Source organism: Diplotaxodon limnothrissa, linkage group LG13, assembly GCF_057381915.1.
Source record: "Diplotaxodon limnothrissa isolate DT_005_m linkage group LG13, D_limnothrissa_male_GT1.1, whole genome shotgun sequence".
In the NCBI taxonomy this organism is placed as follows: domain Eukaryota; kingdom Metazoa; phylum Chordata; class Actinopteri; order Cichliformes; family Cichlidae; genus Diplotaxodon; species Diplotaxodon limnothrissa.
In genome coordinates this window covers 21,456,557-21,470,159 of record NC_140608.1, presented here as the reverse complement: position 1 = coordinate 21,470,159, position 13,603 = coordinate 21,456,557, and the positions used below count along the sequence as shown (strand labels likewise).

Below are 13,603 nucleotides of genomic sequence, written 5' to 3'. Positions count from 1 at the left end.
TAAAATCACAGTCTCATTTCCACTCGAGTACAATCGGTAAATAATGTCCGGGCATCCTCACCTCTGGAATATTGACAGTGTATGGCTGCCCGTGGAAGTTTGGGGCGTTATCGTTCACATCTCCGATCTGGATGTTAACTGTGTCTTTGACCACCTGGGGAAAGAAACACCTTGGTTAAATAGTTCCAAAGCCACTGCCACACGTTTCCTGACAAAGAGTCAATGTAAATGTGACACAAAGCCACGATTCAGAGTCAAAGAAAACAGGACAGGTGTGTGACAGATTTCTCGCTGGGGAGAGTAGGTGGAATGTCACTTGTTTCAGCAACTATACTGTGTTGAGTCGGACAGGTGTCATGTGAGGAAGAGAAATAAGGGTAAGTGTAAAAGTGAGAGACTGAAAAAGAGACAGATTGCAAGGCCTCTGTGTGATATGAGGTCAGGCTATATGCAGGATGTCAGCGTGTGAAGAAATGTGTCACAACTATGAACGCAGTGCAAATCGGTCTCTTACCTCTTGATTGTCACTCACGTAGAATTCAACCTGCATCTCTGACTTGGTCTGGTGGAGACAGAGATCCATATCAGCACAAAATTTGCATAGACATGTAAAGCAAAGGAGCAGAGCAGAAAATCAGAGACAGAAAACAAAAAGGAGCTACAGAAGCCACTCTGAGCTCGACGTCCTTTGTGCTTTTCCCCTCACATTGTTTTGCACTTTTCGGGACTCTTTCATCATTTGATAATTTACGCCGCGTATCCTATTTTCAAAATTGTTCTGTGTGTCTTTTCTTGTACCCGGTGCATTTGCTTTGGTAATGTATGAGCGTGTGTGTAGCATTTAGTATGTGTGTGCACGAGTTTGTTTGTTTGTACCTCACGGTCGAGTTGCTGTCGAAGCCAGACCACACCGGTTTCTTTGGTCACAGCGAAATACTTCATGGCCTCTTCTCCTGAAACCCCATAGATGAGGGGTTCGCCTTCAGGATCATCTGCCTTCAGCTGGGCCACCGATGAACCTGTCAGCGAGAGAGTCAAAGGTCAGAAGTCCTGCAAAGTCAAAGTAGGCATCAACAAATTTTTAATGACTGAGCCAATTTAGAAAGCGCTGATTTGTGAGAGCATGCAATTCCTGAATATTCACACAAATGCAGTTGTCCTATCAGAATTTCCAATTTGCATGTTACATGTAAAAGTTAGCCTTGCATTAAAAATTGATCAAAAAATATATATATATATAAATAAATACATCAAAATAAAATGCAAAAGAGTTAACAAGGTACCATGATTGTGACAGAAACTCTGACTTCTCAACATTATATTCAAGGAAACCTACTAAAAAAGAGAGAACCACAACAACTATATGTTGTAAAACTCCAGATGTCCTGGTAGTGTAACGGCTGAAGACGACTTGAAAACACACAAAGGCTCAGCACAAAGAAATGCAGTAGCGTGCAGGAGCAAAGGATTTTTAATTGGAGCTGCAGCAGCTCACGGGCTTCATTCATCATAAACAGTAGAAGCTGGCTAATCAAAACCAGAGGTGGCGTGCTATCATGCAGGTTAATCCGCCACGCTGGACAGATGTATCATGAGGCTGTGTTTAAGAGCGGCACAGAAGACGGTATCAAGACCTCCAAGCTGGTTGGCAAGGCTCATTACCCTCCAGGGTCAAACTGCCTGTGCACAGCATTGTAAATAATATTATATATATTAAAAAAATTAAGAAATATATGAATCCGGGAAGGATTAGAAGCTTTTTCACAAATATCAGAGGCAAGGTTTTCCTCACTAAAGTCCAAAACATACAGTACATAAAATACTTTAAGATACCAGTCACTGTCACTTCACAGATACCTAGTTTGAAATTCCTATTCATTTCTGCCCTGTGCCTCTGATCTGTCCGGTGACAGACTTTGCCCGTGTTTGTTTCCTGCCTCTGTCTCAACCTATCATAGCTGGGATGGGCTCCAGCACCCTCCTCACTAGCTGCATAAGTGCTTGGGAAAATGAATGGATGGACTAGAGCGAGAACCCAGCCAAGCCAGTGTATTTCCCTGGTCCCAAGCCCAGATAAATGTGGGTTATGTCAGGAGGGGCATCCGGCAAAAATCTTTGCCAAATCAAACACACGGCTCATCAATGATCGGTCGGGGTCCAGGTTAAGAATGACCGTCCTCAGTGTTGTTGGCCAACAGGGTGCCGGTGGAAACTGTGCTTGTGTTGGCCAAAGACAAAGGCGGAGGATTGTTGTCACGGGTTGGATGACATGGAGGGAGATTAAGGGATCGGCCGAAAGAAGAAGAAGAAGAAGAAGACTATACCAAAACACTGTGGGCTTATCTTTGCCTTGTAACTGCTATTTGTGCTCACACTGTTAATGCAAAAAATGCTGTTTGTAAATTCAAAAATGTGAGAATTTATCCTAAATGTCAAGACAGGATAACCTCACGGAAACACAGAAACTTAATCTGGGGTGTAATTTTCTTTGACTGCCTCTTGACCTCAGGGTGATATATGCTGAGGTAAGCATTTGACTGTTAATTAGGAACAGGTTTGTTTTTTTAAAATGAGTGCATGGACAGAAGAGAAAATAAACAGATCATTCAATAATTGCACAGACACAAACACTTGTCCCCCCTCCCTGGCCAGACAACAGAAGTGAAGCCAAACTAAATCAAATCTGTCACTTGCGCACCACACTGCTTAATACAGTGACCAATTAGGCTTCACAATCACACACCCCTCTCGTTTTATTAATACACCCCATTTTCTTATGAAAGGGTGGCAAAAATGACTAATTAATATAACGATTTATGAACCCCTCTCATTGCAGTCTAATGAGATTTATGCAAATTCAGCTGCTTTCAATATGAGTTATAATTTGGTTGAAGACGATGCAAATTAAGCATTTTACCCCATAGTCATCAATAATAACTGTTTTTTTTCCTCCTCCTTTTGGCCCTCTCGACTGTGAACGAATTGTCTGCTCCACGTGGGTAGACATACACTTGAGTGAAGGATAACAAATGTTCATTTCAGACTATGTATGAGAGACAGTCTTGTGGAAGATTAACTCTTACTGCTGAGAAGAAAGATGAACCGAGACCAACTTACTGAGAATATGAGTTAGATTCTCTGCCCTGATTAGACAAACGAAGGGCTGCTCTAGATGCTAATATATTATATCACCAAATATGTGTGCAGTTATATATTATTGCAATAAATAAATTTTTTACATAGAGATTTAGTGCAGAGACCAATAACACTGCCTGAGAACTTCTTTTCTGGCTCCTGTGGGTCAGTTTTGTTTTATTAACAGATTTTTTTTAACCTTGCCTAAGGTTATAGACATTAACAGAGCAAAATGGGTGTACTTAGATAAAGACAATAGGATCGACATAATTTATTTTGTCCTCAAATATGGAAATTTCTGAGGTATTAGGATATTATACTTTGGTGAAAGACATTCTTAGCATAAATTAAGGTAGAAAAAAGATTTAGACATTTCAATAAACGACAAATTGTAGAAAAGTGGTTAATTGTATCATTTTGTTTTGGTTTTTTTCTTACAGATTTTTGAAACACTGTGTTTTTTCATTTCAAGTTATTTATGCTGTGTTAGTTTAACATTAGGATTCATTTTCAGGATTGTGGGTAAAGAAAAAAGGTGTAAAATACTTTGGGTCATGATTTAGGTTGAAGTATTAACATGTAAGGTGAATGTTATGTTTTGGTTAACGTAAGGCAACTAATGGTTATAGTTTAGGTTGGAGTAAAGAAAATGAATGTAAGTCAGTGCAATGTCCTCTAAAGTCACATATACACAGCTGTGTTTGGGTGTGTGTGTGTGTGTGTGTGTAGCGTAGGTATCCCTCTAATGCTTATCTCTAACACTGTGACACCAAGCCCTTTCGCCTGACAAATGATGCTATTTAGCAGCAAGTGATGCCAGTATTACTGTTATGAATGATACAGTGCACATTAATATTGCCCCCTCCCCATCCCTTCTAGTCTGCAACACTGCATTCATGACAAGAGCAATGGGCGAGAGGAACCATCTCTCTACTTCACCTTTCTCTCTACGATTGTCCTCGGAACCTCTTACTTCCTCACTTTTCTCTCCACTTTTTGGTTGTATTCACGTTTGTAAAGTGACACTAAAGTCACAAAGTCAGAGACATCGTCATTACCAGGACAGCAAGAACTGCCATCATGAACTTGATCAAGATGCTTTGTGTGTAAATATAACTAACAATCAGAGAGAAAAAAGTTAAACAGCATAAAACATTAAAAAAAACCGAAATTAGACTTAAAGATTTGAGTTAACTGATTTGAGTTTTTTTTTTCTGTTGTTGTTTGTTGGTTGTTTTGTTTGTTTTTGTGTTGTGAAATGTTAAAAACAAATAAAGACTTCAATTATAAAAAAAAAACAAAACGAAATTAAATTAAATCTAGCCTCTCATACAGCATCCTACACTGCTGCAACCAGTGAATCACAGCACAGATCCTGAGGGACACCTTGTGCATATCTCTGTGACATCCGCTGCTTCTGGCAGCATAGGAATGAGAATGAGTGGGTCAGAAACACAGCAATGGAAGGTAAGCCCACAAAAACATCTAGGGACTGAACTGAAACAGCTACCGCATCTTGTTAGATTTGCAGATCAAGTATCTGAGACTTTCTTCTTAAGACCCCACAAATTTCAGATTACTCACTCAAGCTGTGATGGTTCCATAAAGATGTTGAATGAATGTTAAATAAAAACACTTTCCACCTGCTTACAGAATCAAAGAGGACGGATACCTAACTGAGAAGCTTAAAGAAAACAATGAGAGCATTTAGGTTTAAATGTCTGGGCTGGAGTGTGAGATGGCCACAATAAGGAAACAGCGAAAAATGAGGGTAGATGTTAGTGGAAGGGAGGAGGAAGAACAATGATGTTTCTTAAAGGGAGTAACAAATACAGTGGGGCAAAAAAGTATTTAGTCAGCCACCGATTGTGCAAGTTCCCCCACTTAAAATGATGACAGAGGTCAGTAATTTGCACCAGAGGTACACTTCAACTGTGAGAGACAGAATGTGAAAAAAAAATCCATGAATCCACATGGTAGGATTTGTAAAGAATTTATTCGTAAATTAGGGTGGAAAATAAGTATTTGGTCACCTCAAACAAGGAAAATCTCTGGCTCTCACAGACCTGTAACGTCTTCTGTAAGAAGCTTTTCTGTCCCCCACTCGTTACCTGTATGAATGGCACCTGTTTGAACTCATCATCTGTATAAAAGACACCTGTCCACAGCCTCAAACAGTCAGACTCCAAACTCCGCCATGGCCAAGACCAAAGAGCTTTCGAAGTACACCAGGAAAAGTATTGTAGACCTGCACCAGACTGGGAAGAGTGAATCTACAATAGGCAAGCAGCTTGGTGTGAAAAAAATCAACTGTGGGAGTAATCATCAGAAAATGGAAGACATACAAGACCACTGATAATCTCCCTCGATCTGGGGCTCCACGCAAGATCTCATCCCGTGGGGTCAAAATGATCATGAGAACGGTGAGCAAAGATCCCAGAACCACACGGGGGGACCTGGTGAATGACCTGCAGAGAGCTGGGACCAAAGTAACAAAGGTCACCATCAGTAACACACTACAACGGCAGGGAATCAAATCCCGCAGTGCCAGACGTGTTCCGCTGCTGAAGCCAGTGCATGTCCAGGCCTGTCTGAAGTTTGCCAGAGAGCACATGGATGATACAGCAGAGGATTGGGAGAATGTCATGTGGTCAGATGAAACCAAAGTAGAACTTTTTGGTATAAACTCAACTCGTCGTGTTTGGAGGAAGAAGAATACTGAGTTGCATCCCAAGAACACCATACCTACTGTGAAGCATGGGGGTGGAAACATCATTCTATGGGGCTGTTTTTCTGCCAAGGGGACAGGACGACTGATCCGTGTTAAGGACAGAATGAATGGGGCCATGTATCGTGAGATTTTGAGCCAAAACCTCCTTCCATCAGTGAGAACTTTGAAGATGAAACGAGGCTGGGTCTTCCAACATGACAATGATCCAAAACACACCGCCCGGGCAACAAAGGAGTGGCTCCGTAAGAAGCATTTGAAAGTCCTGGAGTGGCCTAGCCAGTCTCCAGACCTCAACCCCATAGAAAATCTGTGGCGGGAGTTGAAAGTCCGTGTTGCTCGGCGACAGCCCCAAAACATCACTGCTCTCGAGAAGATCTGCATGGAGGAATGGGCCAAAATACCAGCTACTGTGTGTGCAAACCTGGTAAAGACCTATAGTAAACGTTTGACCTCTGTTATTGCCAACAAAGGTTATGTTACAAAGTATTGAGTTGTATTTTTGTTATTGACCAAATACTTATTTTCCACCCTGATTTACGAATAAATTCTTTACAAATCCTACCATGTGGATTCATGGATTTTTCTTTCACATTCTGTCTCTCACAGTTGACGTGTACCTCTGGTGCAAATTACTGACCTCTGTCATCATTTTAGGTGGGGGAACTTGCACAATCGGTGGCTGACTAAATACTTTTTTGCCCCACTGTACACCCCATTACTGCAAGCACTTTTCCAAAAGCATGAGTTCGTAAAGACAAACCATTTTTGCTTCACTATGTCAGGACTGAAATTCACACTACCACTATAGGCATAAGCCTGAAACTGAGGAAGAAGAGGAGGAGGAAAAAAGCAAGGAAGACTTGCTAACCTATAGAGAGCAACACCTGGATGTTTTACTGAGCCCAACCTTTTAGAAAAGGCATGGGGGCCCGTGGGGGGAGCTAAATCAGCCGCTGGAGGACATCAATCCCTGCTGGATCAATAAGAGTCGTGTGCGTTAGACGGGGACTAGCCTCGGCCCTGCCCTGGGGCCTCAGGCTTGGGAAAGGAAAGGGGCTGTAGGCCAAAGCCCTGTTTATTATGTTGGTGACATCTCTAGACCTCTCGTTCATCTGAGTTCTGATTCACTGGGACAGGCACTGTCAGCACTGCAATTTCAGGCATGCAGTGAATTATAGCTTTAAATTTTATGGAGCACAGAGGCTTAATGGATATATGGGCAATGTTCAGCTGTCTACCAGCAGGGGCAAACAAAAAAAAAGAAGAAAAAAAAGAAAGAATGGATGAAGCCACCTCGAACTATATGAGATTGACTGACTGTGCAGGATGGTGCTGGAGAGAATCTTGATCTTTACCTGCTCTGTATAAATACTTGATGGGTTGTCTTGAGGCAGGGCCAGTAAGACTGAAGTCATGCAATCACTTGGCTGATGAGTCAGTATGATGCCACTCATGTTACTGCACTGTCTATCCGCTGACAAAGAGAGCCTTCAAACACATCAGCAATGCCAAGCTGAAGCCGCGCTGCCTCACATCAATCACTGCCATCAAAAATTCACACAGGAAAACACTGTCATAAGTTAACTGGCAGCATGAGCTAATTTCATACAGCGCACTTCTACTTTAAAGTGAAGCATTTGCCACTTTATAGATTACCACGTGAAGAAAATTTGAAAACAGATTGTGGTGAGAAGCAAAAATAAATTTCACATCTGTCAAACAGAACAGTTGTGATTATGAGAGTGTGACTCCAAGCTACAGTGCCGTACACTTTTCAGCATCACAGATAGCAAGCGCAGAGCTAAAGCACAAAAGCAAACGAGAGCATGTGCAAATTATATGCCATTGCAGCACAATGCAAGGACGCAAACACTCATATCATAAAAAGCGAGAGCGATAGAGTAACCTGAATGAAGCAACAGGGTAATATCCGATAATGTTGTTCCATAAAGCTGTGCTATAAACTTACACACATACAGAAGGAAATTCTACTGAATATACTCGGCTGCAATAGCTATCAGCAGTCTCTGTTTGTGGTATATCTGACAGTGTGGTAACAGAGCATGCACACCCCAATGCACCAGTCCCTGTTCATGTATATGGAATATGTGCTATGGTGAATCTTGTTAATCTGACCTATTACTGACTTTGTCTTAGCTGAGGTAAATACTTTACTGTGACACTGAATTTTAGAAAAATCTCAGTCTGTCATGGACATGATACTGAAGAGGTAAGTGTGAGAGACAAAATCAAGATGAAAAGAGTTTGGATTTTAAAGAAATCAGGTATGCAAAACCTGACTTCTGCATATTCTGGTCATTTATATTTTATGTTTTATAGAAGATCCGTTTTGGTGCTGAGATGTGGACAAAGAATTTCTGGCCAGTGTCAGTATGTGAGCTGAAATCACAGAATACCTCACATGCATGTGGAATATTTCTATATTCACCATATATAAAAATATATAAAAAATACGGAAATAAGGACAGAATATGTCCCCAAATCAGATATTGAGACTCAACAATAATAATTTTATCAATTTTTTTAGACCACTTCCCAATGTAAGGTTCATGATACAGTCATGTTTTTAATGGTTAATCCACCTGTGTGTGCAATCTCTTGAATCAAAATGATAATTTTTGTTGGTATGCATACATTTTGACATTTACCGTTTTACAAAAACTAGTAGTTGATTAAATCAACAAATTACGGTTATTTACCTGCATTTCCGGACAGAAAAAAGTTTAAATAAACAACAATATATAAGTTTTAAACACATTTTGGAGTAATTTCTAAAATATTTGCATTTTCTAGTCTTGTTGTGCACTGTAGAGATGATATGTTTAATACTTTCATGTGTTTGTAGCTGTCTTTCTTATGAATTCATTATATATATCTGGAGCATCAGACAGCAGCAGGATCCATATGAGCATTTCTGAAACAAGGGAGGTATTAATTTGTTAGTTACAATAAATGATCAATGATATGGGGAAAGAATTGATCTGGATGTAATAAAATAACTTTTTGCTCTTTTCCACACCTCACACAGGTGAGGTGCAATGTGAGATCCTCACAACACATCCTGAGTGAGTGAAGAGACAGAAATGGACTCTCAAGCATCAAGCACAATGCACTTCTCAGTTAAAACCCTCGGCAGTCATAGCAACGTACAAACTTAACTCCATCAGTCAATTTGGCTCATGTGAAACACTTTGAGACTAATTTATGAGTCAGATTCCATCAAGGGATTTAAGCAGTTTCAGACTCATGCTTTTAAGAGACCTCTTGGGGGCATATGCAATGAGTTACACCCTTGCCACCAGTCAAAAACACAGCAAATGAATCTTTCTTCTATTCCTTTAGAAATAAGATGGAAATGAGTTAAAATCAATTCATTGCTGCTTTCTATGCCCACGGTGTTGTGCGCTTTGTTAACGTCTACAGATACAGGTTGCCTCGGGGAAGCCAGTTGGACGTAGAAGTAAACTAAACAGATCTACCTGGAATGACAATAGTGTGGTGGCCAGAAAATAAGTGCTTGGACCTCCATTTCCATATAAAGAGAGAAGTACGTGTTTGGGAGGCATCTTTAATAGCTGAAAAAAGGATGCATGCTGTTAGTTTATATCCCCGTAGGATGAAAATAAATACGGAGACTGACAGTAAAACCTTTTCCCCCACGGTGGTCAGTTAAATAGCTAACAATAAAAAGATGGGAAAAAAGAGAAAATGGCTCACCAATAATGTTTCCAAGTCTTTATGTCTCAAATAAACAAATGCAACCCATTTGTAAATTGAAAACTGCAGAGGACTACAATGTTCCTGTTGGGTAGTGGACACAAATCACAGCTAGAACCCTTTAAAGGATGTTATATCTGTCTGCTGCTGCAAAACAAAGTAGATTTACCACACAAAAATCTTCCCAAAAGTTCCTCTGAAACAAAACATTTGCCGTATTCCATTTCATCTTCCTCTCATTCACCTTTTCTTCAGCTTCCTTTCTCCTGTATGCACGTGTACTTATGTTTAAGTGTTCACACACGTGTTGGTGACATCAATAACTGCGATGTGGAATCGAGCCAAAGACAAATTGTACCTTGAGTCTGGCTTTAAGTGACTCCTGTGTTTCAACAACATACACCATAAGAGTCCTTGAGAGGCTGTGTATTAATCCGACAGATTTATGACTAAATCTGTCACGGATGAGCGGACACCCTCTGCCTTTTCTTTAGCCACTCCTGAGAGAAATACACGCCTCCTAAAGCACACACTCAACATCTGTGCGTATAACTTTTGTGTACAGCCTGAACATACTCAGTAACACAAGATAAACATATTTATAAGCTATGAAAATGTAGAAGTACTCATATTGATATACATTTCCTGTGGAACCTCTGTTTAAGTGATTAATGAAATGTCTGAGAAAAGCACAAAGAAACATGCAGTTTGACTGTGAATGTAGCATATGTAGTGTACAGATTCATGGCTGTCTTCTATAGAAAGGAGGCAATCGCTATTAGAGAGCTTAAAAAGGAGGCGAAGTGTACTGGAAACAAATGGTTTGGGTACCTGTTCACAGCTTAAAATAAAAATTCTTCCTCACTATGCTGTAACCTTGCCAAAACAGAACAAAGTCAAAGTGATCTGTTTGTTTCCTGTTGAGATTCCAGAAGAAGAGGCATCAAGGTTTTTGTGTATTTTAAGGTGCACAATGATGAATGTCATAGGGAACTGCAACTCTGTGTTATGTGACGGCTGTGTGCAGGCAGGAAAAGGACCCAAGGTGCAGACTCCAGAGACAAACGTAAACTGAAACAGCTTTAATACTGAACTCAAACAGAACAAAAGTAAGAATCCAAATAACTTATACAGGCAGCCAAAACACACAGCAAAATAAACGGTAGATCACAACACAGACACAGAGAAACACAGGGCTTAAATACACAGAGGGAGCAATCAGGGAATGGGTAACAGGAGGGAAACACAGCTGGGGCAAATCAGGCCTAACGAGACAAGGGGAAGCGAAACCAGATACATTAACCTCAGACAAGGACCTTCAGAATAAAACAGGAAACATGAGACAGACTGAACTAAAGACACAGACTCACACGCACTGCAACAGAGGAAACAAAGACGTGGGACCAGGGCAGACACAGACACTGACTGGACACGGGGATATAGCAACTAAGGATACACAGAGACGCGAACTAGACAAGGGGATACAGCTGACAGGGGAGACAGAGCAACTAGAGAAGACAGAGACATAAACCATAAGACAGAACTCAAAGAAACCAAAGACTAGAAATAATAAATAATATAATAAACTCAAAAACCCTGTGTCAACGACCCAGGCATCCTAACACTCTGATTATTTTAAGTATATTTTAAAGACAAAAAGAAATAATTCACATAAAAGAATACCATTAGAAACTCTAGCAAATAATTTTTGAAGCTGACTTCCGTCCAGACACGAATCATTGGTTGCCTTGCGTATGATAAGAGCGATCGCACGGCGATCTGAGGAAGAGGCATTTGATTGGATGTCCGGCTCAGGATTGGCTTTCTAATACACCCAAATGTTGAAGTGATGAAAACACTGACTGACAAGGCTGTGACTAACCAATCACGCTGAGAAACTTGGAGGACAGTGAAGGACATTAGTGGACAGTCATCCCACGCATTGGTGAAGGGGGACAGACCTGTCACTGCAAATTCACACGCAGCTCCATTCGGTCTCCGATCACACAGTAAAGCTCTTTGCTCTTGCTATTTTCTGTTCCATCCCATCACAGTCTTGCTGTTCCCCCACTCTCTCTCTCTCTCGCTTTCGTTTTTTGTCATCCTCTCGTCACGCTCCGTCCTGCTTGTGGAGGCCAGACAGAGGGACACAGGCAGCGCTGATAGGAGTGGACAGGTGGCTGTGTGCTGCTAAGGCTTCTGGAGTGACGGCTCAGCCAGCCTGGCCTGTCGTTGTCACAAAAGCAAATGCCTGCCCAAAACACACACATCCAACCCAAACCGCACCACTCCTGCCAATATGCCAAAATGTCCATCAACAACGGCACTTTGTGAAGAATGCCCAGTTTTTTCATTTTCTTTCTTTCTTCATGTCTTGCTCTTTTCATCTGTTTTTTCTTGCTAAGCTCAATTTTCAAGCCAGTTCTTATTCTGTTGTTTACCTCTCGTTTCTCTCCCTACATGCCCTCCTCTCCCACACTGGCCCTCTGCTGACCCCTCCAGGACTGACTATTACCTCAGAGTAAGCTAAATCATGGTCGGGTAATGGAACATGCCACTTTCACCGTGAAGCCACACACACATAAACACATCCACACTAAAACAAAAGCTTCTCCCTTTTGACCTTTTCTCTCCCGTTTACATGTTTATCATTTGTCCCCTGTATTGCTGAAATATAAGGTTGATGTTGTTTCTGTCAGCCCTGCGAATGTGGATGGAGATGTTGGGGGTAAGGCAGGAGCTAGGGTCAAGAATGAGGCTCTGGCAAGTGAGAGGTGAGCTAAAGTTCTTGTTGTCACTAATATGGAACCCTTCTGAAATAAAAAAAAAAATGTCCTGCTTATTCTTTAAAAAAAAAAAAAACAAAGAATAAAAAGAAAAAAGAACAACAAAAACTGAGACAAAATGCAGAAGTGTGTGAAAAAACTGAGTGATGATCCAGTAGAAAGACGGCCTCATGTTTGACTTTAGAACACTGTGGTGTACAGAAGAGGATGCCCAGGTCCTTTTGGCTGTGAAACAATCCCAAATCATCATCCCTCCACCACTATGCTTACTGTGACGTATTTGTCTTGATATGCTGTCTTTGGCCATGATGCACAGCACCACATTTGGAGAAAACCAAACATCTTATCTGTCCAAAGGACATTGTTCTAGAAGTTTTGTGGTTTGTTTAGATGCAAGCTTGCAACCCGTGCTGCAATGCTCAGAGAGGATTTCTTTCTCCAGGCAACCCTTCCAAACAGGCCATACTTGTCCAGTCTTTTTCTCATTGTACTGTCAACAGCTTTAACATTTAACATGAGGCAACATTCAGCTGAGGCCTGTAGAGTCTGTAGCTCAAACTCTACAGGCCTTTTTGCAATTTCTATGTATATATTGCAAGGAACTGCATGGAGACATGTTGTAGACTAAGATGAGTTGCACTGAAGTGCATTCTAGTTCCTGGAAAGCTTACAAAATGCCCATGCTTTAAATATTTATTAAATAACTACCAAGCTATCTGAGCACCTCAGGTCAGTAAAGTAATTATTACTGGTAATACTAAAGCTGCCAATCAATAAATACTTGTCATCCTCTGTTATGTGGCATGATGTTCAAGAGAGGTTCCAAGTACAAGACACAGTCTGGAGAGGTAATGAGGAAATGTCTTTACTGGCAAAGCACAAAAATTAGAGAAACAGTCCAAAAGGTACGAGCAAAAAATACAGAACCTAAAGGAACAGGATTCATGAGGAACACTGCATGTACAAAGACAAGACTATATACATTTACAAAAGAGTGATTACACAGTAAAACAGGGCTACATGTAAAGACAGTAAAACACACCTGTTATTTTATAAAACTCTTCTCAAGTTTTATAAAAAGCAGCTTAATGGAGACTTGTCTGTGGAAATAAATGTTTGTTTTTTTTGTTAACACTGAAAATACCGAAAATGGTGTTGAAGTATCCACTTCAGTGTCTATCTAAGTGTCCCGCCTTGTCTAAGGAACAGTTCC

At 40.8% G+C, this 13,603-nt stretch overlaps 1 protein-coding gene across 1 annotated transcript in view; it reads right to left on the bottom strand.

The window, feature by feature from the left end:
* Window positions 1–13,603, bottom strand: part of cdh23 (cadherin-related 23) — a 184,809-nt gene that overhangs the window by 151,373 nt on the left and 19,833 nt on the right. Inside the window, exons 3-5 of the mRNA XM_085369492.1 lie at window positions 877–1,019; window positions 515–562; window positions 62–154 (exon numbers count right to left, since the gene is read on the bottom strand). Coding sequence (XP_085225618.1) covers window positions 62–154; window positions 515–562; window positions 877–1,019 — 284 coding nt within the window. The remainder of the gene's footprint in view (window positions 1–61; window positions 155–514; window positions 563–876; window positions 1,020–13,603) is intronic.